At 34.5% G+C, this 26,941-nt stretch overlaps 1 protein-coding gene across 30 annotated transcripts in view; it reads left to right on the top strand.

Annotated features, from left to right (window-relative positions):
- Positions 1-26,941, top strand: part of DLG1 (discs large MAGUK scaffold protein 1) — a 236,889-nt gene that overhangs the window by 126,781 nt on the left and 83,167 nt on the right. For all 30 annotated transcript variants that reach the window (XM_049105598.1, XM_025473488.3, XM_049105596.1 and 27 more), the window contains 6 exons: positions 114-167; positions 8,758-8,808; positions 11,336-11,460; positions 13,319-13,488; positions 14,855-14,991; positions 19,979-20,123. In XM_049105598.1, coding sequence (XP_048961555.1) covers positions 114-167; positions 8,758-8,808; positions 11,336-11,460; positions 13,319-13,488; positions 14,855-14,991; positions 19,979-20,123 — 682 coding nt within the window. The remainder of the gene's footprint in view (positions 1-113; positions 168-8,757; positions 8,809-11,335; positions 11,461-13,318; positions 13,489-14,854; positions 14,992-19,978; positions 20,124-26,941) is intronic.

The raw sequence follows: 26,941 nt of genomic DNA, 5'->3' as shown, positions 1-26,941 counted from the left end.
GTATAATTTAAGAAATAGCAAATCTTTCATTTGCTTCCAACATGTGTGAACATTGATATGCAATGTGTCAATTTTCCTGTTAAGCTAACACATTTGCAATTCTTTTCTTTAAGGCAAATCCTCCTCCAGTATTGGTCAACACAGATAGCTTGGAAACATCAACTTATGTAAGTTCAATTTCTTCCACACATTTAAGTAATTCTGCTTTTCCTGTTCAGTTTTGATACATACACAAAGATCACAGCTTCATTTTCTCTAATACATTGTACTCGTGCTGTTTCACTGCTCTGTTAATTATTAAAGAAGGTAAAGCAATACTGTCCCTTTCTGGTGGTTTTTTCCCCATACCTGTATAAAGCAGAAATGTTGAAATAGAAATTTATGACTTATTTTTAAATTAAAATGATTAATTTTCACTAAAGGCTATCGCTGACTAATGGTCACTTACACAGTGCGATATGTCCAGTCAGTTTAGAAATCTAGTTGATTGACTAGAATTTTAGTATCCAGGTTTATATGTACGTTCAAATGTTAAAGTAGTTATAAGTTCATATTAAAATGATTAGTGCTTCTTTATAAACTTACTTTGTTAAAAAGCCCTTAAAGATAAGCAGCTAGAACAGCAGAATCTAATCTAACATTTTTTACTCCAAAGGAAAATGCCTTTGGAGATGTTGAAGTAGTAGTAGTAGTTCTCATGCTTTTTTTTTCCCCCCCCAATCAAATGGTACATAATTTTATAGACTGTAAAAGTACTTTTTTCCCATTTTTGAACATAGTTGATTTCAATGTGTACTTTAAAACATTGCCTAATCTGGGACACCTGGGTGGCTCAGTGGCTGAGCGTCTGCCTTTGGCTCAGGTTGTAATCCCGGAGTCCTGGGATTGAGTCCTGTATCAGGCTTCCCATAGGGAGCCTGCTTCTCCCTCTGACTGTATCTCTGCCTCTATGTGTGTGTCATAAATACATACATACATACATACATATTTTTAAAAAATAAAACAAAAACATTGCCTAATCCAAGGTAATGAGGACCCTTAGGTTTTCTTCTGAGAGTTCTGTAGTTGTAGCTGTTAGACTTAGATCTTTGATCCATTTTGAGTTATTTTTATTCTGGGAGGTAAAGGTCCAACTTCATTCTTTTGCTTGTGGATACCAGTTGTCCTGTCCCATCACTATTTGTTGAAAAAACTTCTTTCTATGTTGAATGGTCTTGGCATCCTTGTAAGAAATCAGTTAGTTATAAATACATGATTTGGGGCACTTGGATGCCATGGTCAGTTAAGCATGCAACTTTTGATCTTGGCTTAGGTTATGATCTCAGGGTTGTGAGATTGAGCCCTGCGTCTGGCTCCGTGCTAGGTGTGGAGCACGCTTAAGATTCTCTCTCCCTCTCCACCTCCCCCCCACACCAGCCCCACTCACGTGCACTCTCCCTCTCTTTAAAAAATAAAAATAAATAAAAATAAATAAATAATATGGATTTATTATGGATTCTTAATTCCTTACTAGTGATCTGTATGTGTATCCTAGTGCCAGTACCACATAGTATAATTTTTGAAATCAGAAGGTATAAGTCCTGCAACTTTTTAGGTTTGTTTTGGCTATTCTGGATTCTATGTGTTTTTATATGAATTTTAGGATCAGCTTGTCAATTTCTGCATGCAACAAAAGAACAGCTAGGATTTTGATAGGAATCGATTTGAATCTGTAGGTAAATGTGGGCAGTGTTGCTGTCTTATGGATATTATGTCTTCTAATCCATGAACACAGGATGGCGTTTCATTTGTTTACATCTTTAATTGCTTTCAATAATGTTTTAATTTTTAGTGTACAAGTCTTAGACTTATTTCATTTAATATTTATTCCTTAGTATTTTACTCTTTTAATGCTATTGTAAATGGAATTGCTTAATTTTATTTATGGATTTTTTTATTGCTGATGTATTGAATATACTGGATTTTTAAGAATTCATTTAGAACTATAATAGATTTTGGGGCATCTGTGTGACTCAGTGGTTGAGTATCTGCCTTTGGCTCAGGTCATGATCCCGAGATCCTGGGATTGAGTCCCACATCAGACTCCCCACAGGAAGCCTGCTTCTCCCTCTGCATATGTCTCTGCCTCTCTCCCTCTGTCTCTCATGAATAAATAAATAAAATATTTTTTTAAAAAAAAGAAGAAATATGATAGATTTTGATCTTCTATCCTGAAGCCTTACTGATCTCATTAGTAGTATTTTTGTATAGATTCTTTTAATATTTTTACATAAAATCATGCTATCTGCAAATAGTTTTACTTCTTCCTTTTGTAATCAAGATGCATTTATTTTTGCCTAATTGCTCTGACTAGGACCTCCATTACAGTGTTTAATAGAAGTTGCAAGAGCAAATATCCTTGTCTTGTTCCTGATCCATGGAGAAAAGCTTTAAGCCTTTTACTATTATGTATGATGTATTATACTCAGTATAGTATTAATTGATATAATTTCATTGGCATTGGGGTTGATTCTGTCTCTCTGCATTCCTGTTCTTTTTTTTAAAGTAGTGAAAAAGGTTAAGGGAAGACAAAGTTAAAAACAAAAATTCTAAGTTCTTACTGGTTTTAGTAATAAGATGGAAGTAAAGTAATATGTTGAAATCTCATCTTTTTTTTTTTTTTTTTTTTTTTTTTATTCGAGAGAGAGGCAGAGACACAGGCAGAGGAAGAAGCAGGCTCCATGCAGGGAGCCTGATGTGGGACTCAATCCCGGGACTCCAGGATCACGCCCTGGGCCGAAGGCAGACACCCAATCACTGAGCCACCCAGGCGTCCCTGTTTGTCTTTTTGTTTTTTTCTTAAGACATACTACAAATTACTGATGCTTAGGAAAATTCATTCAATTTGACTTTTGTAGTTTTCTTACATACTAAAAGCTTCTTCACTTTTTCCATATGTGATATAATTGATTACTCCTTATAATTTTAAATCAACATAAATTTGCTGCTCATTATTTAGTAAAATCTTATAAGTAAATTCTTTTGGGGTTAATACTTTGTATTTAGTTATGTTAATTTTTCATTAGGAAGAACATTTTCTTCTCAATACATTTTTATTTTTAGATTCTTACCTTGTGATGGTAATAGACTTTGAAACTTTTAATTGCCTGAGATTATGCATTAATAGGAACTATGAGTCACATGAATGTTGATAGAATATTGACTTTCAATATATTAATCTTATAGTTAGAAAGGAATTACTGAATTGAACCTAAACAATAAGGAATTAGTAAATTGGGCTTCTTTTAAAATCTTCCTTTGGAGAAGTCTTATACTGATTAGGTAATAGAATTCTGTCCTGTTTAAATATATTGGTATAGGCTAATGAGGAAATGAAAATATTTGGGCCTATAAGGGACTGAGGATATCTGTGTCATAAATTTTTCTCTGCCTATTTATGGCATGCATATATATATATGTATATATATATACACACACACACACACACACATACATACATACACACACACCCACAATTAAAGCAAATTGTATTAAAAAGAAAAAATTTGTACAACTTAAAAATTCATAAGTGCTATTCCAGTATACTAGTAATAGTTGTAAATGAGTCCAATAACTCTTATCAACAAAATATAAAATACCTAGCAATCAGCTTAACAGGAAATTACAGTTTTTAGTAAGAAAACTATAAAATTTTACTGATGGCATTAAAGAATACCTAATTGCAGGAAGATAATGTGGAGATCATCATTTTCCCCAGATGAATCTCTAACTTTGGTGTAGTATCCGTTACAGCCTCAAAAAAGAGAGCGAGTTGGGGGGGGGGCAGGAAAGGAGATGGGGAAGGGAGAAAGAAGGGATGAGAGAAACAAAAAGGGAGAATTTTAGGATTTAGTTTCTTTTGCAGTAGCCACATTTCAAGTGCTCAATAACCATATGTGGGCAGTGACTCCTATATTGGATGAGGCAGATTTAGAGAAAATTTTATCATCACAGAAACTTCTGTTGAACTGTATTGTTGTATAAAAAAGTAAAAAGTCCGGGCGCCTGGGTGGCTCAATCGGTTAAACTTCTGCCTTCAGCTCAGGTCATGATCCTGGAGTCAATTAGGATTGGGGAGAGCGTGCTTAGCGGGGCTCTGCTTCTCCCTCTGCCCCTGCCGCTCCCTGCTTGTGTCGTTTGTCTCTCTGGCTCACACTCTCAAATAAAGTCTTTGAAAAAAAAAATAAAAGAAAAGTAAAAACTCAAGTATAGTCAAGTAAAATTTAAAATAAAAGTAATTGTGAGATATTTCCCTACCGGATAATAAAACATATTATAAAACATCTGTAATTAAAGCAGCATACTTATGGTCCAAAACTGGATAGATCAATGGAATACAACTTACTTAAACATATGTTGTATAATCTGACTTTTTTTTTTTTTTTTTTTTGGTGGTTAGGTTTCTTTTAGATTGATTGCTCTTAGTTACAGCTCCGTAGGGTTTTTTCTCCACAAACGTTAGGACTTTATTTTTTTAATATTTAGGAATTTACCACCTGTTCTTAAATGCCTTTGTAATTTGTGCTTTTTACCCAGACTACTGCCATAACTTCCTCACCAAATTACTTTTTTCCAATTGCTCTCCATTTCTGTTCCATACTATCATAGTTCCTTTTCTGGAAAATCTGTTAAACCTACTTGATGCTCAAAAACTTTCAAGAATATTCCTCATTGCTTAGTACCTTTCACAGGCCCCAGTTTACTTCTAGTTTCTGCTCCAGCTTTGATCCCCTACACAATCCCATTTTGCTTATGGGCCTAAATTTAAAAGCTAGAAAATATTAACAATGACAGTTCTCAGGAAGTATTCTAGATCTACTCTCATATTATTAAAGAAGAAAATTATTTTGTCAATAATACGTTCATTTTGCCTGAAGATCAATCTCCTTGGGTTTTATTCCCATGCTAAGTCTCACCCTCTCATGCTAATTGAGAGTAATAAACCTTATATAATATAAATAATACATCAGGCAAGCATTTCATTCCTATTGGAAGCCACATTTTGTAACGATACAAAAGGAAAACTAAGCAAACTATCCATTTTGTAGTCTTGCTAAAAAACATTGCCATATTGCTGTTGAAAATATTACACCGCATTGTTCAGGTTTTTTTGTTTTTTGTTTTATTTTCATTTTTACTGTTACTGAAGTGATACCTACAAAGTAATTTTTGGTTTTGGTAATTAATGTACTCTTGGTATTTTGAAGCCCAGTTTGAGTATGTTTAATGTTGTTATTACATTGTCTCTATATCTGAAATTATCAGGAAATTTCAAGTTATTGAAGGTTCAGCAAATAGTCATTTAAGGTCCATATGGTCTTTCTACCTTTTTATAATCCCTCTATGTTACCTGAAATCCTTAGCAGATCTTGATGACTTAGCATTAAATTAAGCACCAAGCACATTTCCCATATACTTACCATTCAAGAAGGCCTAATGGTGAAACTCAAATTTCTTAGAGATCATAAGGTACAGAAATTTGACTTATTAACACCAAAAGGGCCATATAAGCATAGTTATGTTGAAATGTTCTCCAGAATAAAATTTCAGAGTATTTAGAAACAAACACATGAATAAAAATAGAGCCCAGTGTAGCAGCTTTGGGATTTAGCCAAAGCCATGTGCTGAAGAAAATTTATTAACTTTAATGGATGTTTTTAAAAATAGAAGAGTAATCAGCATAAATGAATTGGGTGTTCAGCTCAAAAATCTTTAATAAAAAGTCTAAAGAAAGAATAAAGAACTGATAAAAATAAAAGCAGAAAGTAATAGCATAGAATGTGATAGATTAATCAGTAATATTAAAACTACTTTGATAAAACAGACTTTTGGCAAGTCTATGCAAAGAAAAATAAAGATGATCAGATAACCTTTACAATAAGAAAAGTGGTATAGCTGCAGGTATGGGTTTTATTTTTATTCATGACAAATGACTTCCAGTCAAGTTGGTAGGAATTCTAGATGCACAGAAATCTGTTAAAGGTTGGGGAGGGACAGTAAAATATCCCATAAACTGAAAAGGCACTTGGAAACCAGAAAACAAAGCAGGCCATGCCATACAGTTTACAGAATTTTATTCAAGGTAACTTACTGACTAGGGGGGAAGTGGGTGAGGGACTCGGATTTTTGACAATCCATGGCAGCTGTATGGCTGTTCTCCATAAAGTCTGGACCTTAGTTCACAGATTTTCTAGGACGAAGGGACTTGCAGAGGGCATTGTAGTGAGATCAAAGGGCTCATGTGCACCTAACTGACTACTAACCTTTAATTATATCTTGTGGCACCACCTATACATCAGGGAGAGAAAAGACTATAATCCCTTAACAGATTCATGGTAGGCCAAAGCAAGCCTTCCCACATCTAGGTTTTAGTGGGCATTTCTAAGGTATGTATATTAATCTCCAAGGGGCATGGAACTTGTGGCCCTGAGAGGTCATCAAGTGAACATATGAACAAGACAAAGGGCCAAAGATGGAGTCAGTATTGTCAGCACTCATACAAAATGAAAGATTAAAAAAATTACATGTGTATATATATGTATCATAACATAATCTCAAAAACAAGAAGAAAAGCTATTTAGATGAGAAAGGAAACAAAGCAATTGGGTTTGAATTGATTAATGCCAAGAAAACCCCAAAAGATGGGCAACCTGGGTGGCTCAATGGTTTAGCGCTGCCTTCAGCCCAGGGCATGGTCCTGGAGACCCAGGATCGAGTCCCATGTCGGACTTCCTGCATGAAGCCTGCATTTCCCTCTGCCTGGGTCTCTCTCTCTCTCTCTCTCTCTCTCTCTCTCTCTCTCTCTCATAAATAAATAAAATCTTGGAAAAAAAAAAAAAAGGCAGCCCGGGTGCTCAGTGGTCTAGTGCCGCCTTCTGCCCAGGGCCTGATCCTGGAGATCCCGGATCGAGTCCCACATCAGGCTTCCTGCATGGAGCCTGCTTCTCCCTCTGCCTGTGTCTCTGCCTCTCTCTCTCTCTCTCTCTCTCTCTCTCTCTCTCTCTCTTCTGTGTGTGTGTGTGTGTCTCTGTCTCTCATGAATAAACAAATAAAATCTTAAAAAAGAAAAGAAAAACAAAACCCAAAAAGAGATGAATTTCAAAAGCCCTCAAGAAAAAACTCCTAAGCCCTAAACTGGACCTGAATTATGGGTGCTTTCTTTTACAGTATAGTGAAGAAAAAGCAAAGTAGCTTACATAGATGTCATTATTCTGTTGATTCAGAATATTCAGAATATTGCTGTATAACAAACCACTCTGAAACTTCAGTGGCTTAAAAAACAATTCATTATTTCTCATGATTTTCTGGGTTAACTGGAAGGTTCTTCTGCTTCATATTGGCTGGGACACTGGAAAAGGCTGGAAGATCCAAAATAGCCTCATTCATGTGACTGGCAGTTGATGCTTGTTGCTGGTTTGGAGTGCAGCTGGGACTTTTGGCCAAGGGCCTTAATTCTCCTTCATTTGAATCTTCTCATGGGCTAGTTGATCTTCCTCACATTATAGCTCCTAATTTCTAAGAAAGTACCTTCTAAGACAAAGGTATATATTACAAGGTATCATATGACCTTTAGAAACCACACAGCATCATTTGTGCCACATTCTTTTTAACAAAGTTCATCTAGCACCTGCCTACATCCAAGGGAAGGATAAATAGATGACATCTCTTGATGGTAGGATGATTTCGTCATGTTGCAAAAGAGCATGTAGGATGGAAGAGGGGAAGCATCTAAAGAAATGCAGTTTATCACAATCCCTATATGACTCCGGTATTTTGTACAGCTTCATATCAGAAACGTTAAAGCAATGGGGCATGAACCTAGATGAATCCAGTCCCAAGGATTATTTACCTTTCACCAATGGCCTTCACTGTGAAAATTACTGCTTCCAGGAGGGAATAGGGAATAAATTGGAAGTTGTAAAATAAAGTGCTTGTCTATAAGATGTGAGCAAGAACTTGAATGAGGAATCAAATTTGAAGATGGAATATATAAGTGAAATTTGTGACAGAGGAAGCACTAAAGTAAGAGGTGGGAACTTACAAGATATGCAAAGGAAGGGGCAAGTCATTTAAATTTGATGGTATGTAACGCTCATGAAAAAGTGAGTTATATCTTTTAGGAATGAAGCTAAGTGAAAGATTGGGGTCAGTTCATACAGAGCCTTGTATGAGAGTTTCTGAAAGTTTTAGAGCAAGTCTGTTATTAGACATGGCCTTCAAAAATATTCATCAGTGTAAACTCTTAACACGTTAGAGTTATTTGGGCAGCAGAGAATACTAATGTAAGAGATTAGGTAGGTTACATTGGCACTTGTCCAGAGAAGATTAACAAAGGCTTCAATCAGGGTAATAAAGATGAGAATGAAGAGGTGATGGTTTTCAGAAAAATTGAAGTATTCGAATCAGTGAAAATTGGCAACTGATTATATGTGTGGATCCAAGGCAGTGAAAAGAGTTTAAGTTCCATAATATAAAAAGCTGTATGTACCCTTTCTGTATTTGAAAGTCATAATATCATGAACGTCAGCTCATTACTCATATTTGTACTCTTCTATTCCTTGAAAATTTTATTTAAAATTATTAAAAATGAAGCCAAATTATATGATTACTAGCACATTTAACAGGTTTGCATTAATAAAGTCATACAAAAATATAATGTCTTGACATTTCAAATTTTATACGCTAAATTTCTATGCTACTTCTTTTCTCCCCCATTAGGTTAATGGCACTGATGCAGATTATGAATATGAAGAAATCACACTTGAAAGGGTAAAAATTTAATTATCTTATATTTTTATGCATAAATCTGTTGCTAAAGAATTCTTTAAATATACTGCTCTTTCACATAGAATTCAAGAGAAAAAAGATTTTTCAAAAACAGAACCATGTAATATTAGTTTCTTTTAGAGGTACCCATATTATAATACTGTGGTATTTTTAGAACATGCTGCTTTTCTTTAATAACCTTGTTTTAAAAAAATAAACTTTTTATTTGAAATAGTTTTAGATTTACAGAAAAGCTATACCAGAAATTTCCATTTATTTTGGCCTCAGTTTTGCCTATTGTTAACATCTTACATTACTAGAGTACATTTGTTTCAACTGATGAACCAATATTGACATATTATAATTCATTAAAGTTTATACTTTATTTGGATTTCCTTAGTTTTTATGTTTTTCTCTTTCAGAGTCCTAGAATACCACATTACATTTAGTTATTTATTTTTTATTTAGTTATTTATTTGGTTATTATTTATTACATTTAGTTACCATATCTCCTGGTCTAACAGTTTCTCAGATTTTTGTTTTTAAATTTCATTTTTATCTTTGATATAAAACATTATTGATTTAAAGCATTAGTATGCTAGTAATATGCTTATTGTTAACAGTTTTCTTCTTTAGCAAAGTGATAACCCATGGTTCTAGTGGACAAGATCCTATTGATAATTTATGTACTCCCCCAGACAAAAATAACTTAAGGGTACGATTTAGATTTGTGAATTTTTCTGAAATATTTACCCCTTAAGAGTATCTGCATTTAGATGATGATGTATTTCAGTAATGTCACCTTGTCTGATGAGCGTTTTTAAGAAATGAATTGTTTCACACAAGAAAATTGCCTAAGTAACTGAATGTTTAAGACTGAAATTCTAGATAACTAGATTAACTTCTTTGTGAAGCCACAGTGGACTCTGAGTGGAAATAGACCTGAAAGGATCTTTTATATGTATACTAGATCTTTGTTGCCCACTATCCAAATTTGGGTTACCTGTTTAAGTAAAATAGGTTAATAACTCTCAAGTGTAATATTAATGTAGTATACATATTTTAATATGATATTTTTTCCAGCTTTATTGAGATATAATTGATATATAATTAACTTTTTATCTTACTCATTTTTCATTCTTTCCCAGTGCCTTTTAAATTCATTTAGCTTAAAAAATTTCATTTAGCTCAGACTGGACATTGTTTTTTTTCTTACTTATAAAACTTGAGTACCAGGAATTGGAGAGATGTTGTTAAAAGATAAAAACTCGCAACTAGGAGATGGATTGATTTCTGAAGATCTAATGCACAGCATTCTGATTATAGTTGACAAGACTAGATTATATACTTAAAAATTGGCAAAAGGCTAGATCTTAAATATTCTCACCACAGAAAAAAATGACAATTATGAGACATGATAGAGATGTTAGCTAAAGCAATAGTTGTAATCATATTGCAATATATAAATGTCAGATCAACACATTGTACACCTTAAATTTATACGATGTTATATGTAGATTTTATCTCAATTTGTAAAAAAGCAAAGAAAAAATCTTTGAGTACCTGAGTAACTTGGTAACATGACATAACTTATTGATTCTATTACCAAATTCTAGTAACTCTTAAAGAGTTTAGACCAAAAAAATTATTAAAATAGAGTTTTAAAATACATCATAGTAGAGGGAATGTTTAAGCTATTTAATATTTAACAGTTACCAGTTTAGATTTATCTGCTTATTCAAGTTGCCTAAAAGCCAGAGTATAGAACATTTTTGCAAAAACAAACATTTTTTAATACCATTGATTAGAACAATTGTCTTTAAAGATTTTTGGTAGCAGTAGAAACTTTTCTTCAAAGAAAATATTGTTCAGAAACCCAGTACGTGAAACAAGTAACAAGTAGCACCTCTTTGGCAAAATTGATTTTGTTAACAAGAAAACTCACCAGTTGGCTTCTCAGGTTGAACTTTCGGAATTAAAAAATGCCGTTTGCTCTCCAGGTATCTTGGTTAAACATGTCAAGGATGATGACTTTTAATAGATACAATTTGGTCATTTTAAAGTCAGCTGATGGAAAGGTTAGTAAAAGAAAAGTAGCACCCTCTACCCCATTTTTAAAAGGCTGAGATAATGTTAGTTTTACCTACTCAGAAATAATTGTACCAGGAAGATCACCTCAGTACTTTTCTCCTAGGAGACATTTGCCTTACCAAACATGAGTGAGATACATTCTAAAAGAAAGAGACCTAATAGTGACCTTGCAGAGGGGTGACTGATCCAAGTATGATCCACATACTTTACTTCAAAAGAACTTAGTACTTACTCAGAAGTAATGCCTTTGAATTCTACATAGAGAAAAAAAAAGAGCTTTCCTTATATTTCTTAATTTAGAATTTTCATATCCCCTATATATACACCTTTATAAATGTGTTCCCATGTTATTTACAGTTCCTAGGTCCTAAAATGACTGGAATCTATCAAGAAAGGTAATTCATATTCAGGCTTAATTTTTTTTTTCCTTTATCTCTAGGGAAATTCAGGGCTTGGTTTCAGTATTGCAGGAGGTACGGACAACCCACACATTGGAGATGACTCAAGTATTTTCATTACCAAAATTATTGCAGGGGGAGCAGCTGCCCAAGATGGAAGATTACGGTATGTTTTGCATTTAATGTTGTGATGGTGAATATACCTTGTATATTTTTCCTTAGGCAGATGGAACCAAGGCATCAATACAAATAAGCACTATCATAATAACCAACATAAGGTAGATACTCTAACAAATGAGACAATTGTACACTAAACATTGTTTCCCTCTTCATTTAGGAATTTGATATTATAACATGTTGAATCATAAATTTGATTATTTTAAATGTTTGTAAGCAAATGTATAGAAATCATAGAATGCCTTTTGTATTTTTAAATATATTCACAAAATGTTTTCCATTTATTTTCTGGGTAAGAAACATGTATACAAACTTAGGATATACAAGCGATGATATATATATATCTGAGTTTGTATCCCATACCACAAAAAGTAAAGATTATGCAAAGTTTAAATAAATTGATACATTTTCTTAATTGAATGAATGAAAGTAATACTGGTCTCTTGTTTAAATGTAGTGTTCCATTGTAGATATCTTCTACAATCATGTTTCCTTAGACCATAGATTATGGCACTTTTCCTGTTCCCTTTTTTGTTGGGGGGTGTGTGTGTGTGTGTGTGTGTGTGTGTGTGTGTAGTAGTAGTAGTAGTAACAGTCTAAAGTAGTAACAGTCTAAAGTTTTAGGACTAAGGATTTCTATATGGTCTGTTAAAAATAACGTCTGGTTTTAAGGTTGTTGATACCTTCTGCAGCTCTTCAGTTTCTAAACTTCTCATTGGATAGAAAAGGTGATATGTTATTAATGAAATCATTTGGATATAAAATTAATAATTTGACCATTCATGTAAATGCAGACAATTCCCAATTGTGTTTTTATTTGTGCTTATGTGAAAATTAAGCACAAATAATTGTTTCACTAAAGAACATACCTTTAATACTTACTCTAACATATAACTGTCTTCACATAAGTTTCTTTCCTCTTAAGAAAGCTAATTACAAAGAAGCTCATCAGGATCAATTTTAATATTTTAATTGGGTTTTGTTCTCCTTCCCTGCCCAGTTTCATATGATTTTTCCCCTTAATGAAATGCTATGCAATTTAAACTGAGACCAGAGCTAGGGGAGAAGTTAGGACTAGGAACAAATCAAACTTTAAAAAAAATATATTACTGTGTCAAATTTAAATAAATTATTTACATGAAGAACCTTTTAATTAAGTAATGTAATCATTAGCTTCATATAAATTTCAAGATATAACTTTTATTTTTTTTATGTATCATATTGAAAAAGCAGTCAAATTATTTTTGGATAAATCAATGAGTTATCTCCACTTTGCCACCACTGTGTCTGTGACCTTAAACTTATTGCTCAATCTGAACCTCAGTTTTCTTTTCTGTGAGTCACAGCTCTATCAGTCATTATCTGGGTGACCTTAGGAAAATTCTAAACTCTTTGTGCCTTACTTTCTCCAGGTTGTCGTAAGGGTTAAAACACTAAAAAAATAAAAAATAAAAAAAATAATAAAACACAAAGAAGTGCTTGGCATGTGGTTAGTGCTAAATAAATATTTGCTATTTTTGTAATTATCTTAATGCTTACACATAATTAGCATACAAGAACCATACAAATTACAGCTATCATTATTATTTAATATTATTGTGTGGTAATCTGTTATCTGCACTGTTTATTTGGTTGGCCCTCAGGAAATATTTGTATTTATTATTTATATGACTATTTGATACGGTGGAATTTAACCTGAAGTTTCTTTGTATATATTTTTTTTGTATATATTTTCTATAGTAAATAATTCTCTACTTTAAAAATGAAAATGACAAAAAATTGTCAATGTGTAAGTTTTATATTTTAATATTTAATTTTTATTTTTAATATTTTGGGTTTCTTCTCAGGGTCAATGACTGTATATTGCGAGTAAATGAAGTAGATGTTCGTGATGTGACACATAGCAAAGCAGTTGAAGCATTGAAAGAAGCAGGGTCTATCGTACGCTTGTATGTAAAAAGACGGAAACCAGTATCAGAAAAAATAATGGAAATAAAGCTTATTAAAGGCCCTAAAGGTATGGAATAGTGAAACCAAGACAGATTATCAAGTAAGAAATTACTGAGATAAATGTAACTATCAAGTTACTAGTGACACACATTCTAAGATTAACAGTACTAGTAATCTACAGAACTTGTGTGGATTTTTAGAATTTCTCTTTAATTTCTGCTGATTTTTGTCTTAGGTAGAATTCTATTTAGCACTTGGAACTTATGTATACTGTTGCTATTAACTTGTAATCATCAATCTACAAAATGTATTAAATGCAGATACACGGGCTAAGTTAAAAGAAAGAAGTAATTATGAGTATGTCATTAGCCTCATCTGTAATGGGGACAGTTAATACTTGATTTCTGAGTTTTGAAAACATTGATGGAATTGAGGATAATTACTTATTCTAATTTGTAACTTTATGGAAGAAGTAGTATTCCAACAAATGAAAAAAAGAATAGAAAGCTACAAATTTGTCTAGTATTGAAGCTATGGAATTTATGAATTACAGAAATTCTTTAAAAAATTCAGAGGGGCGCTTGAGTGGTAGTCTGTTAAGTCTCCAACTCTTAGTTTCAGCTCAGGCCCTGACTTCAGGGTCATGTGATCATGCATGTCAAACTCTAGGCTTAAAGCTCTAGGCTCAAAAAAAGTTCTAGGCTCCACACAGAGGCTGCTTAAGACCCTCTCATACTCTCCCTTTCCTCCCCCACCCCCCATCCCTCTGACTCATGTGTACTTTCTCTCTTTCTAAAATAAATAAGTGAATCTTTAAAAAAATAAAAGTAATTCATAGAATATTGGAAAAGGAACAAAATTATCCACATTGTGAAGCCTATTAGTTCTGCCTACTACCAAAAAATTTTATTATTTTTCTCAATTGTTTTACTCTTATGAAGGTATTAAAAGTGTTAGAAACACAATCATGATGGGAACAAAATTGAAACATAATTTTGTAATGCCTCTTTGAACTAACAAACGCATTTACAAACAGACCTTAAGAAGTAACCTGGGCAGAGAGGACAGAACTTATTTCTAACTGTAGGAACATCTATATAAAAAATTGTTCAATGACTACAAAGTAAACACGTAAGACTTAAAAAATAGGCAAATAGGTGTGCTTGGGTGACTCAGTCACTTGAGCATCCAACCCTTGATCTCAGCTCAGGTCTCGATCTCAGGGTTTTAAGTTCAAGTCCCCCCTCTGGGCCCCATGCTGGGGGTGGAGGCTACTTTAAAAAAAAAAAGTAGACAAATAGATTCGTCTGTATTTAAAAAAAAAAACCAAAAAACATGAGTGTGATAAGACTGTCACCTTCTAGTTTTCAACCATTTCTGGACTTAAAAATACTTTAAATGATGAAATTTCAAAACTAGTATTTTCCAAACAGGTCTTGGGTTCAGCATTGCTGGAGGTGTTGGAAATCAACATATTCCTGGGGATAATAGCATCTATGTAACCAAGATAATTGAAGGAGGTGCAGCACATAAAGATGGTAAACTTCAGATTGGAGATAAACTTTTAGCAGTGAGTATAAGAAAGCTGTTATTTTAAAAATCATTTTCATGTCTCCTCTTTTTTTTTTTTTTTTTTGGAAAAACTGAAATTTTTCTTGCCAAAAATGTTTAAACAATATTTAAATGAATGAACACTAATTTTTAATCAAAACCTGAAAAATGGTTCTTGGTATTATTTGCCCCTTTGTTCCCCCTCTACTAGCTTCTCTCTCTTTTCTTTCTTTTTTTTTTTTTTTCCTTCCTTTTCCTACTCTTTTTTGTTGAAGGGCTAGGGAGTTGGATGCACAGAATTGTTTAAACACAGTATCACCCTTTGTGTGTGACTTTCTTTTTCTTGTTACTTAATTATAGTATAATGAAGACTGCTAAAATCAAAACTAGAATATCAACAACTTGTTTTTTATTCATTTGCTTTTAAAAATTGTTTAATCACATACCTATGCCTAAATATCTTGTTTAATATTAATTTGTTCTGAAAATGTTCTTAAAGGCTGTTGTGAAAACAAAACAAAAAAAAAAAAAAGGCTGTTGTGCTGAATGTAGTCTTTTAAATTTTATTTTTTACTCAGAATTGGTTTACTGAGATTTATCCAGATTGTTGCCTAGAGCTAAAAATTTATTCATTTCACCTCTACATAATATAGCTCCAGATCTATACTGCAGTTTATTTATCCAGTCTTCATCAATAATGATCCTAGTCTATGTTCCCTAGAAAAACATCTGAAGAAAAGGTACCGTGCTAAGGTTTCATTGGGAGATGTAATCTCAGAAGCTAGAGTGAATGAAAATGAAAAGTGAGGGAGAGAATAGGGGAAAGTCAATACAAGGTATTATGTTTCTGAGCTGGCTATAATTTCATAAGAAAATGTCACTAATTGACATATAGGACAGCCTTCCAGTCAGGTGATGTGACACTATTAAACTTTAGATCCAGCCATCCAGGGAAAAGAAAATATTTGTCTCCCTATCTCTTGTTAGATAGAGTCTATTCCATGAATGGTAACTGTCCCTAATTTCTGCACTGTTACTCAGCTACTCTGGGCAAATGCTAGGGAAGCCAGCTCCCATACTCCATGGTATAGCATTTCCTCTGAACTGAGAAGTGATGGAAAGAACCAGAGCTTCAGTGATCTAGACAGACCAGAACACAGGCTTTTGACGTGTTACAGCTCTCATTTCTGTGTAACACATTAGTCATGCCAAGTGCAGCCCTTACCCTAGAAAAGATTAAAAGATCTGGTAATGGTAGGAGACAAGGTGAGAGAAGTGGTAGCCAGGACTCTCCAGTAAGCACACAGCCAAAGCCTAGTAGGCATGTAGGCTCAAGAAAATCTGAAAAGGCACATAAACTAGATCTGATACAGTAGTAAGTTGGGTTATTGCTTTTTTTTTTTTAAAGGATTTATTTATTTATTTATTCGTGATAGAGAGGCAGAGACACAGGCAGAGAAGAAGCAGGCCCCATGCTGGATGCCCGATGCGGGACTCAATCCCGGGACTCCAGGATCACGCCCTGAGCCAAAGGCAGGCGCTAAACCGCTGAGCCACCCCGGGATCCCCATCTTTTTTGTTTTTTTTTTTTTTTTTTTTTTTGGTAGTATGAATAATTCTAGGGAGAGCTGCTTTGTGTCTGGTGAACATGTACATACAAGAGTTTCACTTAACTATTTATCCTAAAGCAGTGGTCATTGAATATCCTCTTAGTAACATTATAGCAAAAACATCTTGTTTTCCAAACCAGTTATAAAAATGTACACTCCTGTGAGCAATATATAAATGATTCCTTTGTTGTACATGCAGTCCATTACTGCTTATTGCTGAAGCAAGGAGATTGTTTTCAGGTTGATAATGGGGAAGAGGAAAGAGCTGACTTTGGACTGCTTTTCTTTTAACCCTAACTCTAGCCCCTAATCCTAACACACACACCCATTGAAAATAGCTGCCTTTTTTCACTGAGTTTTTCATTTGTACTGTTTAATTTCTTAGATACTATGTTTTCTTTTATGGTTTTTCCAGAATCCATTTTAGTGGTTGGAAAGCCAGCAATGTGTCCTGATTGACATTTAGTTAGGCTTTGGTTGTCATAATTCCACTGAAATTACTGAATTCTTAATTCTCAGCCTAATTGCCATCAGGCATTCAGCACAACTTCCATCTTCTTCAGACCACTTCCATTTTCTATAACGGTTACCCTCTTTCTTGATATTCCTCTTATGTCACTAGTCATTCCTTCTCATCCTCCCTTTTGGTACATCTTCTCTCTAACCTCTAAACATTGAAGTGAGAAAGGACTTGGTCCTTGTACGTTTTTTCTTTTTGATAGGTGGTCAAATAACTTACAGTATCATTGCAAATGATAGGCGTAAGTATTATTTTCTGAACTTTTGTTTTTACATACATACACAATACATTTTGTGCTTGGCTAAACTATAAAAATTTTTAACCATGGTTCTTAGCAGAACAGTTGAAAAGCCCTAAGAGATTTCACCTAGTCTCCTTTCATAAATCTCAAGAATCATGTCAAATTTATTATATCTAAAAAGGAACTTTTGGGGTGCCTGGGTTGAGCATCTGCCTTTGTCTCAGGCCGTGATCCCAGGGTGTTGGCATCAAGTCCTGTATCAGGCTCCCCACTGGGAGCTTGCTTCTTCCTCTGCCTGTGTCTCTGCCTCTCTTGCATGAATAAATAAATGAATAAAAACTTTAAAAAATAAAATAAAAATAAATTTCTGAGTTTCATCCTAAGCCTCACCCACCATCCTCAAATCCTGTTCGTTGCACAGTCTTCACATCTGTTTACCCAGGTCTAAAACTTCAGGCTCATTGTCCTTTTATGCTCCATATTGAATCCCTTGACAAATCTTGTCAGCTCTTTATCTGTTATCTAATGCTACTTAAGAAAATACAGAAATTAAAAAAAAAAAAAAAAAAAGAAAATACAGAAATTAGTGGCTAAAACAACAACAATAATTATTTGCTGACACTTCTGTAATTTGGGTAGGGTTCAGCCAGGACAGCCTCTGTTCTGCATAATGTCACCTGGTAGCTCAACTAGAGATCCAGGAATCCACTTCCAAGTTCACTTATATATGGCAGACAAGTTGGTGTTGGCTCTCAATTGGAGCTGTTAGCCAGTGGCCTCTCCACGTGGCTAAGTTAAGCTTCTCAAGGATGGTGACCAGGTTACAAGAGGGGCATACCAAAAAGGCAGGCTCCAGTGTGTGGCATTTATCAATCCTCTCTTTGCATCACAATTATTAATGTCTCATTGGCTAAAGCTAGTTACATGACCAAGCAAGGTTCACTGTAGGATTGGATTTTATAGGGTCGTGAACACCAAGATGCAGGGCTCCCTGCAGACCACCAAAGGAACAGTATATCACAGCTGTATATTTCAAAATCCAAGCGTCCTTCACTTACATGGTAGTGTGGGACCATAAAAATGACCATATGGCTAAAACTTTGTGAAGCAGTATTATAATCTGTGGCAAAAATTAATGATTGTTCTGTGATCTTTAAAAATTTTTGTCAGAACATTAAAATCTTTCTTGTCAATTATACAGGTACAAATTAGGGAAATGAAAAATATACTAAAATGAGTATTTGTTGAGTACATTCGAAATTTAAAACATTAGAAATATTTTTAGTGTTTTATTTCTTTGCAAAAAAAAAAATTACCAAAAAAAAAGAACAAAGTTAACCTAAAGCTAGCAGAAGGGAAGAAATAATAAAAGATTAGAGTAGAAGTTAATAAAATAAGGAATAGGAAAACCAGAGAGAAGATAAACCAAAACCTGGTTCTTTGGAAAGGTGAACAAAATTGACAAACCTTAGCCACACTGATCAAGAAAAAGAGGAGACATAAAGAAATACTGGTATTTATGAATAGGTATATGCCAGCATATTAGATAACTTAGATGAAACTGGACAAATGTCTAGAAAGCCACAACTACCACTTTTATTCTGACTGTACTGAAGAGTCTAGTCAGGAACAAAAAAGAAAAAGACATTCAGATTGGGGAAAGATTACATCTGCAAATAAGTTTTACTTATATATAGAAAATCCTAAGGAACCTACTGATAAACTAGTAAGTTTGGCAAGACTGCAGGGTATATATCAGTTATGTTTCTATAACAGGAGATAGATGAATGATTAACAAATAACTGAAAGAAGTCTCAACTTGAGTATTTAACAGTGAAAGTGAAAACGTAATAATCTACAAATTGAAACATGCTTTTTTATAAATTGATACTGTTCAGTGTTGGCAAAAACCTGAGTAGATGGGTATGACATTCTCACATTCTATGACAGCATAAATTTACTACAGTCCTTTATTTAGAACAGTTTAAATATCTGTTAACTTTGGAATGGCTTAATAAATTATGATATAACCACACAATGGTGTACTGAGCAACAGTTTTTGGGTTTTTTTAAGATGTTATTTATTCATGAGAGAGACACAGAGGCAGAGACACAGGCAGAGGGAGAAGCAGGCTGCATGCAGGGAGCCCAATGCAGGACTCGATCATGGTATTCCGGGATCACGCCCTGGGCCGAAGGCCAGTGCTCAACTGCTGAGCCCCCCAGGCATCCCTTGGGCAACAGTTTCTTAATTCTGTGTGTCCCAACATGGAAAGATGACTTAAGATACCTTATATTATAATTCCAGTAGCAGAATAAGAACTTTAGTCTCATTTTCTTAAGAAAAAATCTAAAATATTCCCACAGATACTCATAAATACCTAAGAGTAAAAGGAACATTAGGCTTGGGTATTGGGAGGAATAAGGACTGGAATTAAGATTGGCTATTCCATTAACATACATAAACAACTTCCTGATGTGATGGACGGTAAAAATGGGTATTTTCTTTTCACATACCTTTATATTCCTTAAATCACTCCTGCTTTTTCCCTGTGTTTTGGTAATTATTTATAACCAAAAAGCAGAAAGCAAGTGAAAATGTCCTAAAACAAATGTCTTTGGAATTTTCTTTTAGGTGAATAGTGTGTGTTTGGAAGAAGTTACTCACGAAGAAGCAGTAACTGCCTTAAAGAACACATCTGATTTTGTTTACTTGAAAGTGGCAAAACCCACAAGTATGTATATGAATGATGGCTATGCACCACCTGATATTACCAACTGTAAGTGTGTTTGCTTAAATCTATCTTATTTCCCTATTTTTAAATATTTTTAAGGAACGATATTAAATATTTTAACCTAATCAATTTTAAATCAGAATCTTTATAGTAAGAAGGGTGTCCTTTTTCAGTTTTATGTAGGTAACAGTCACCAAAGATATTTGCTAGTAATGCACATCCTGCTTTGTTCTAATAGTTCTGGAGTGTAGAACAGAAATTTACTCTAACAAGTAATTCTTTTAATAACCAGGGCAATTTTGACGCTTCTGATATTAAATATTTCTAAAACTTGGGCTTTTCTGTGCTCTGTTATGTGAGCACAGATACTACTTCTGTATAAGTTCCTAATGTATTACTTAACTATATTTGTATACCGTACAATTGTGTTGCCTAGAAATGAACTGTTACATGAAAGGTACTAACGTAATTTTAAGTTTCTTATGTGATTCAGTGTTATTTTGATGTACAACTTAGCATAAGATTTAAATAATATGCATGTATTTATTGAAAATTTTATTTCTTTGGTGCATTAAGTTGATATTAGAAGCACTTGCACCCATGTGTCCCAGAGATATTAAATATACTCTCTGTAGTGTGCTTTTCCAAGTTTTCCTCATTTAAATCATAGAAATTTAGAGAGATTTGTGGTTTTATATATGGCAAGGTTCTCAATTTTATTTTATTTTATTTTATTTTTTTAAAGATTTTATTTTTTAATTCTTATTTATTTATGATAGTCACAGAGAGAGAGAGAGAGAGAGAGGCAGAGACATAGGCAGAGGGAGAAGCAGGCTCCATGCACCGGGAGCCTGATGTGGGATTCGATCCTGGGTCCCCAGGATCGCGCCCTAGGCCAAAGGCAGGCGCCAAACCGCTGCGCCACCCAGGGATCCCAAGGTTCTCAATTTTAAAGCTGTCAAAGTTCATTACTGTCACTGATCATTACAAGTTAAATATCAGTTGTATTTTGAAATGAATATACTGTCTTCCAGTGATACATCTTCATTATCTGCCCATTGATTTATTAATTACTCAAGTGTAACTGAACTTTCTAAAATAGTATTCAGTCTCTTTAATGGAGAGGGATGATGTCTTTTTTTTTTTTTTAATACTTCATTTGTGTCAGAACAGAACTTAGCAACTTGATTAGAATTCTCACATACAGTTGGTCTTACACACCAACTTTATATGTGGGCTTTATGTATTTTTATTTGTAATTAGACATGCTGATTCACTGATAAGCTATTTTACACACCAGTGTAAGTATCAGTCTTATTTATCATGCTGCCTTACTTGTAACAGTTCTGTGAACTGAGAATTAGTGTCGTAATTCTAACCAAATATACAAATAATCAGGCTGCTTCTTACAAATATGTTGAAATGAAAAAAAAATTATTTTTAATTGAATTATCCCCTTTTATATATACTAACATGACATATAAAAAATGGAAGAGCTTGTCCTAAAGAGTAATAATTAAATAATGATTGGTTGTTTTCCCTATAGGTATAGATAATAATCTTTTTCTCATCTATTGAACTAATAAAACATTGTGAAAAAGTTGAAGTTTACCCTTGCTAGTTGACTTCTTTTATAAGATTCTATTTCCATTTCCCCTCTTCTTAGGTGACTGTGATTATACATTTTGTTATATACTTCCAGCCCATGTTCATACTATATATACTGTTCATAAATAATTTATCTGCGTATTTTTAAAAGAGCATTTTTTTAAAGATTTTATTTATTTATTCATGAGAGACACACACAGAAAGAGAGGCAGAGACACAGGCTGAGGGAGAAGCAGGCTCCATGCAGGGAGCCCGACGGGGGACTCGATCCTGGCTCTCCAGGATCACGCCCCAAGGCCGAAGGCAGGCGCTAAATCGCTGAGCCATTCGGGCTGCCATAAAAGAGCATTTGTCATTTGGGGTGCCTGGGTGGCTCAGTTGGTTAAGTGTCCAACTCTTGCTTTCAGCTCAGGCCACATTCTTGGGGTCATGAGATCCAGCCTGTGTCGGGCTCCATGTTCTCTCTCTCCTAATAGATAAAATAAATCTTTAGATCTTATCAGTATCTTCACCACCTCAATTCTTTGACTGCACACCTCACTTCATTTATCCCTGTTGTAACAATTCATCCTCATTTTGACCTTCGATCCTTTGACACTACAACTTGATTGCCCCCCTGTGTCTCCATTTGTCTGTTGTTTTTTTTTTTTCATTTGTCTGTTTTTTAGCTGTGATTTGTCATAATACTCTCATCCTTGCACATATCTTCTATTCCTTTGCTCCCCCTCCTACTACTTCCTCCTTGGTAGAATCCCAGTTGAGTTTCAACCTGCTGTCTTTCTCCATTCCTGCTCCCTAAAAAGCAGAACATGACTGGAGAGAAAAACAAAATTGTTAAGTTATGACCATAAATTTCAGATGGGGCCATACTTTTGTGGTTGTAACTGAAATAGAGATAAGAACCAAAATAGGGTACCCAGGAATAAAAGTTTCTTATTGAAGAGGGAAGTAAGTCCATTAGATCTAACAGTAAGTCCATTAGATCTAATAGCTGACATTAGAATTGTGATGCATTTCATGTCTTCTCACTTAAAAAAAAGGGGGGATCCCTGGGTGGCGCAGCGGTTTGGCACCTGCCTTTGGCCCAGGGCAGATCCTGGAGACCCGGGATCGAGTCCCACGTCGGGCTCCTGGTGCATGGAGCCTGCCTCTCCCTCTGCTTGTGTCTCTGCCTCTCTCTGTGTGTGTGACTATCATAAATAAATAAAAATAAAAATAAAAAAGAAAGGCAAAGAGGCATTTAAAAAAAAAAAAGATTTATTTATTTATTCATTCATGAGAGACACAGGGGCAGGAGGGCGGGCAGAGACACAGGCAGAGGGAGAAGCAGGCTCCATGCAGGGAGCCCAATGCAGACCTCGATCCCGGGTCTCCAGGATCACGCCCTGAGCCAAAGGCAGGAGCCAAACTGCTGAGCCACTCAGGGATCCCCTCTTCTCACTTTTAATTTACATTCTTTTCAGCTGGAAGGCCTTGTTAAACTTCTGATTCGGTCATTCTTTCCACTTTTACTTCAATTACTTCCACTTGTTTCTCCAAACCTTGGAGAGCTTAGATCATTAACCTTGATACCTAAGAACAAAAAATTAGGCTCCCATGTTTTGTAGTTCTCTGGGGAGTCTTTTTACTTAGGATTTGGGGTATAGGAAATAACATTGTTTTATCTGATCCTTCTCTGGGGCTGTCATTTCTTTGATAAGAACATCAGTTTTCAGTCACTGCTATATTGAGACCTTATGCCTTACGTGTGAGAATGACTCTTCCAGAAAAGATTCATTGAATAAAGGCACAGTCTGGATATGGCAGGGGGAAAAGTATCTCTTCTGGTTTGGGCAGTTGACTGAACTTCTTGTCCAGTTGTATTTTGTTGTCATTGTTCCAAACAACTGATAATGTGGCAAAGAAATTTGAGTCAACAATCAGAAACTCTAGACTTTAAATGCCAGTAATTGTAGAAGTTCACATGAGTGTCTGTTGTTTTAGGGCAACATGGCTAGTTCCCTTGAAAAATCACAGTTATTCTTGCATTATCACCCAGGAAAGACTTTTTGACTTTGAAAGTCAAGAGCCACGGTAGAAAGCCATTTGGCTTGAATGTAGAAGAACATCTTTAAATATGAACTAGATAGGAAACAGTTACCATCGGACACTGCAAACCTCCAAAATGAAAGATACACGAAAGTCCCAAACCCTATACTGTCAATAGACATTGTAATGTTTTCCTTTTTGTATGATTAGAGAGAGAGAGATTCACATGCTGATAGAGCATACATTTTTTTCCAGTATGCCATGGTTGTGGTTATTAATGGTTGTCTTTCACATAGGTCACTTCACTTCTTTTACCTCTCAAGCCATTATAATAATTCAAACTAATTATGCTTACATTTTTGTACTCCTGATGTGTATTATAATGCTTTGTGCATAGAAAACAGTATACAAAAAAAAGAAAACAGTATACAATGAAAGAAGAGACAATCATAAAGCCTCATAAGTTAAATATTGCTTTCAGTGTGCTTTGATAAAGATGCAAATAATTCAGATGTGTTGTGTTCTTAAAGCTACAACTGAAATGTGTTGCTTACCTAAAAAGGAATAGCTTTGTAGTTTTTTTTACAAAAAAAAAAAATTTGTGATTTTTTTTTTTCTATTTTTTTTCTTTTTTTAGTGAGAGAGAGAACAGGCAAGTGCAAATGGGGGAGAGGCAGAGGAAAAAAGAATGTCCAGCAGACTCTATTCTCAGCATGGAGCCTAATATGGGCTTGATCTCATGATCCTGAGTTCGTGACCTGAGCCAAAATCAAGAGTCAGGCACTTAACTGACTGAGCCACTTAGGCATCTCTATAATTTTTTATTCTTATCTCTCACTAGAATTACAAGCTATGTATGACATTTATTATTACTAAAAGGAACTAGTAGATAATTTTTGCTTATTTTTTATTTCTGCTTTGTACCAAGTTTCCAGTCTTTTTGGGTGCATTAAAAAGAATAATTCTAGGGGTGTCTGGGTAGGTCAGTTGGTTAAGCATCCATCTCCTGATTTCAGCTCAGGCTGTGGGATCAAGCTCCACATTGGGTTTTGTGCCCAGTGAGGAGTCTGCTTGAGATTCTCTCCCTCTCTCTCTTCCCCCCACTCCCACTCATGCATGACATGTGCACACATATTCTCTAAGATAAATTTTTTTTTAAGAAGCATAATTATAAAATTGAGTTGAAAGATCAGAGCTGGTGTCAGGGCATAGACTTTTTTTTTTTTCATAGACTTTTTTTTAATAGAGTTTATATTTTAGAGCAATTTTAGATTCACAGAAAAATTAAACAGAAGGTATGGAAATTTCCCATATACCACCTGCCCATATCCATGCATAGCCTCCCCTATTATCACCATCCCCCAAAAGAGTGATACATTTGTTACAGCTGATGAACCTACATTGCTATATCTTACAGCTCAGGTTTTACTTTTAATTGTACATTATGTGGGTTTGGACAAATATATAATGATCTGTATTCACCATCATGGAATCATACAGAGTAGTTTCACAGACTTAAAAATCCTATACTGTACCTGTTCCTTTCTCTCCTCTAACTTGTAGCAACCACTGATCTTTTTACTGTCACCATAGTTTGGACTTTTCCAGAATGGTGTATAGCTTATGTTATACAATATATATAGCCTTTTGTGGTTGACTTACATACATAGTATGCGTATATAGTATGCATACCCAGCAGTATGCATCTAAGGTTTCCCGTACCTTTTCTTGGCTTGATAGTGCCTTTCATTTTAGTGCTGAGTACCTCTTTGGAGTGACTGCCATTTATTTATCCACTCACCAATGGAAGAACATCTTGGTTTCCTCTAAGTTTTGGAAACTATGAGTAAAGCACTTTAAATATCTGTGAGCAGGTTTATGTGTGGACATAAGTTTTCATCTCCTTTTGGTGAATACTGAGGAGCATGATTGCTGGATCATATGGTAAGAATATGTTTAGTTTTGATAACATTTTCCTGGTGACATATGGTGGGAGCATCTTTTCATGTACTTACTCGCCATCTTTGGTAAGGTGTCTCTTAAGGGTCTTTGGCACATTTTAAAATTGAGTTGTTTGTTCTCTTACTGTTGAGTTTAAGAGCTCTTTGTATATTTTGGCCAACAGTTCTTTATCAAGTATGTCTTTTGCAAATATTTTTCTCCCAATCTATGGCTGGTCTTTTAATTTTTTAGACAGTGTCTTTTTCAGAGCAGGAACACTTTAATGAAATCTAGGTTTTTTATTCTTTTTTTAATGGATCCTGCCTTCGGTGTTGTATCTAAACAGTCATTGCGGGCAGCCTGGGTGGCTCAGCAGTTTAGTGCCGCCATCAGCCCAGGGCATGATCCTGGAGACCCGGGATCGAGTCCCACGTCAGGCTCCCTGCATGGAGCCTGCTTCTCCCTCTGCCTCTCTCTGTCTCTCTCATGAATAAATAAAATCTTTAAAAAAATAAAATAAAATAAAATAAAAAATAAAATAAAATAAAATAAAATAAAATAAAATAAAATAAAATATAAAATAAAATAAAATAAAATAAAATAAAATAATAAAATAATAAACAAACAGTCATTGCTACACCCAGAGTCATCTAGATTTTCTATGTTACCTTATAGGTTTATGTCTAGATTCTTTTTTTTGCATGTGGACATCCAGTTGTTTCAACATCATTTGTTGAAAAGGCTCTCTTTGCTCCATTATATTGCCTTTGCTCCTCTGTCAAAGATCAGTTGGCTATGTTTATACAGGTATGCTTCCTGACTCTCTGTTTTGTTACATTTATCTATTTTTCTATTCTTTTTCCAATACCACATTGTCTTGATTACTCTAGCTTTATAGGAAGTCTTGAACTCAGAGTCAGTCCTCCAACTTTGTTCTTCAATATTGTGCTATCTGTTGTGGATCTATAGCCTCTCTGTACAAACTTTAGGATCACTTGGACAATATCCATAAAATAATTTGCTGGAATTTTGATTGGGATTGTATCAAATCTGTAGATCAAGTTGAAAAGAACTAATATTTCGACAATATTGGATCTTCCCACCCATGAACATGGAATATCTCTCCATTTATTAACTTTTTTGCTATCTTTCATCAGAATTTTGTAATTTTCCTCACATAGATCTTTTATACATTTTGTTAGATTTATACCTAAGTATATTGTTTGGGGGGTGCTGATATAAATGGTATTAGGCTTTTAATTTCAAATTGCACTTGTTCATTGCTG

Source organism: Canis lupus, chromosome 33, assembly GCF_003254725.2.
Source record: "Canis lupus dingo isolate Sandy chromosome 33, ASM325472v2, whole genome shotgun sequence".
NCBI lineage: Eukaryota > Metazoa > Chordata > Mammalia > Carnivora > Canidae > Canis > Canis lupus.
This window is presented reverse-complemented; position numbering and strand designations above follow the sequence as displayed.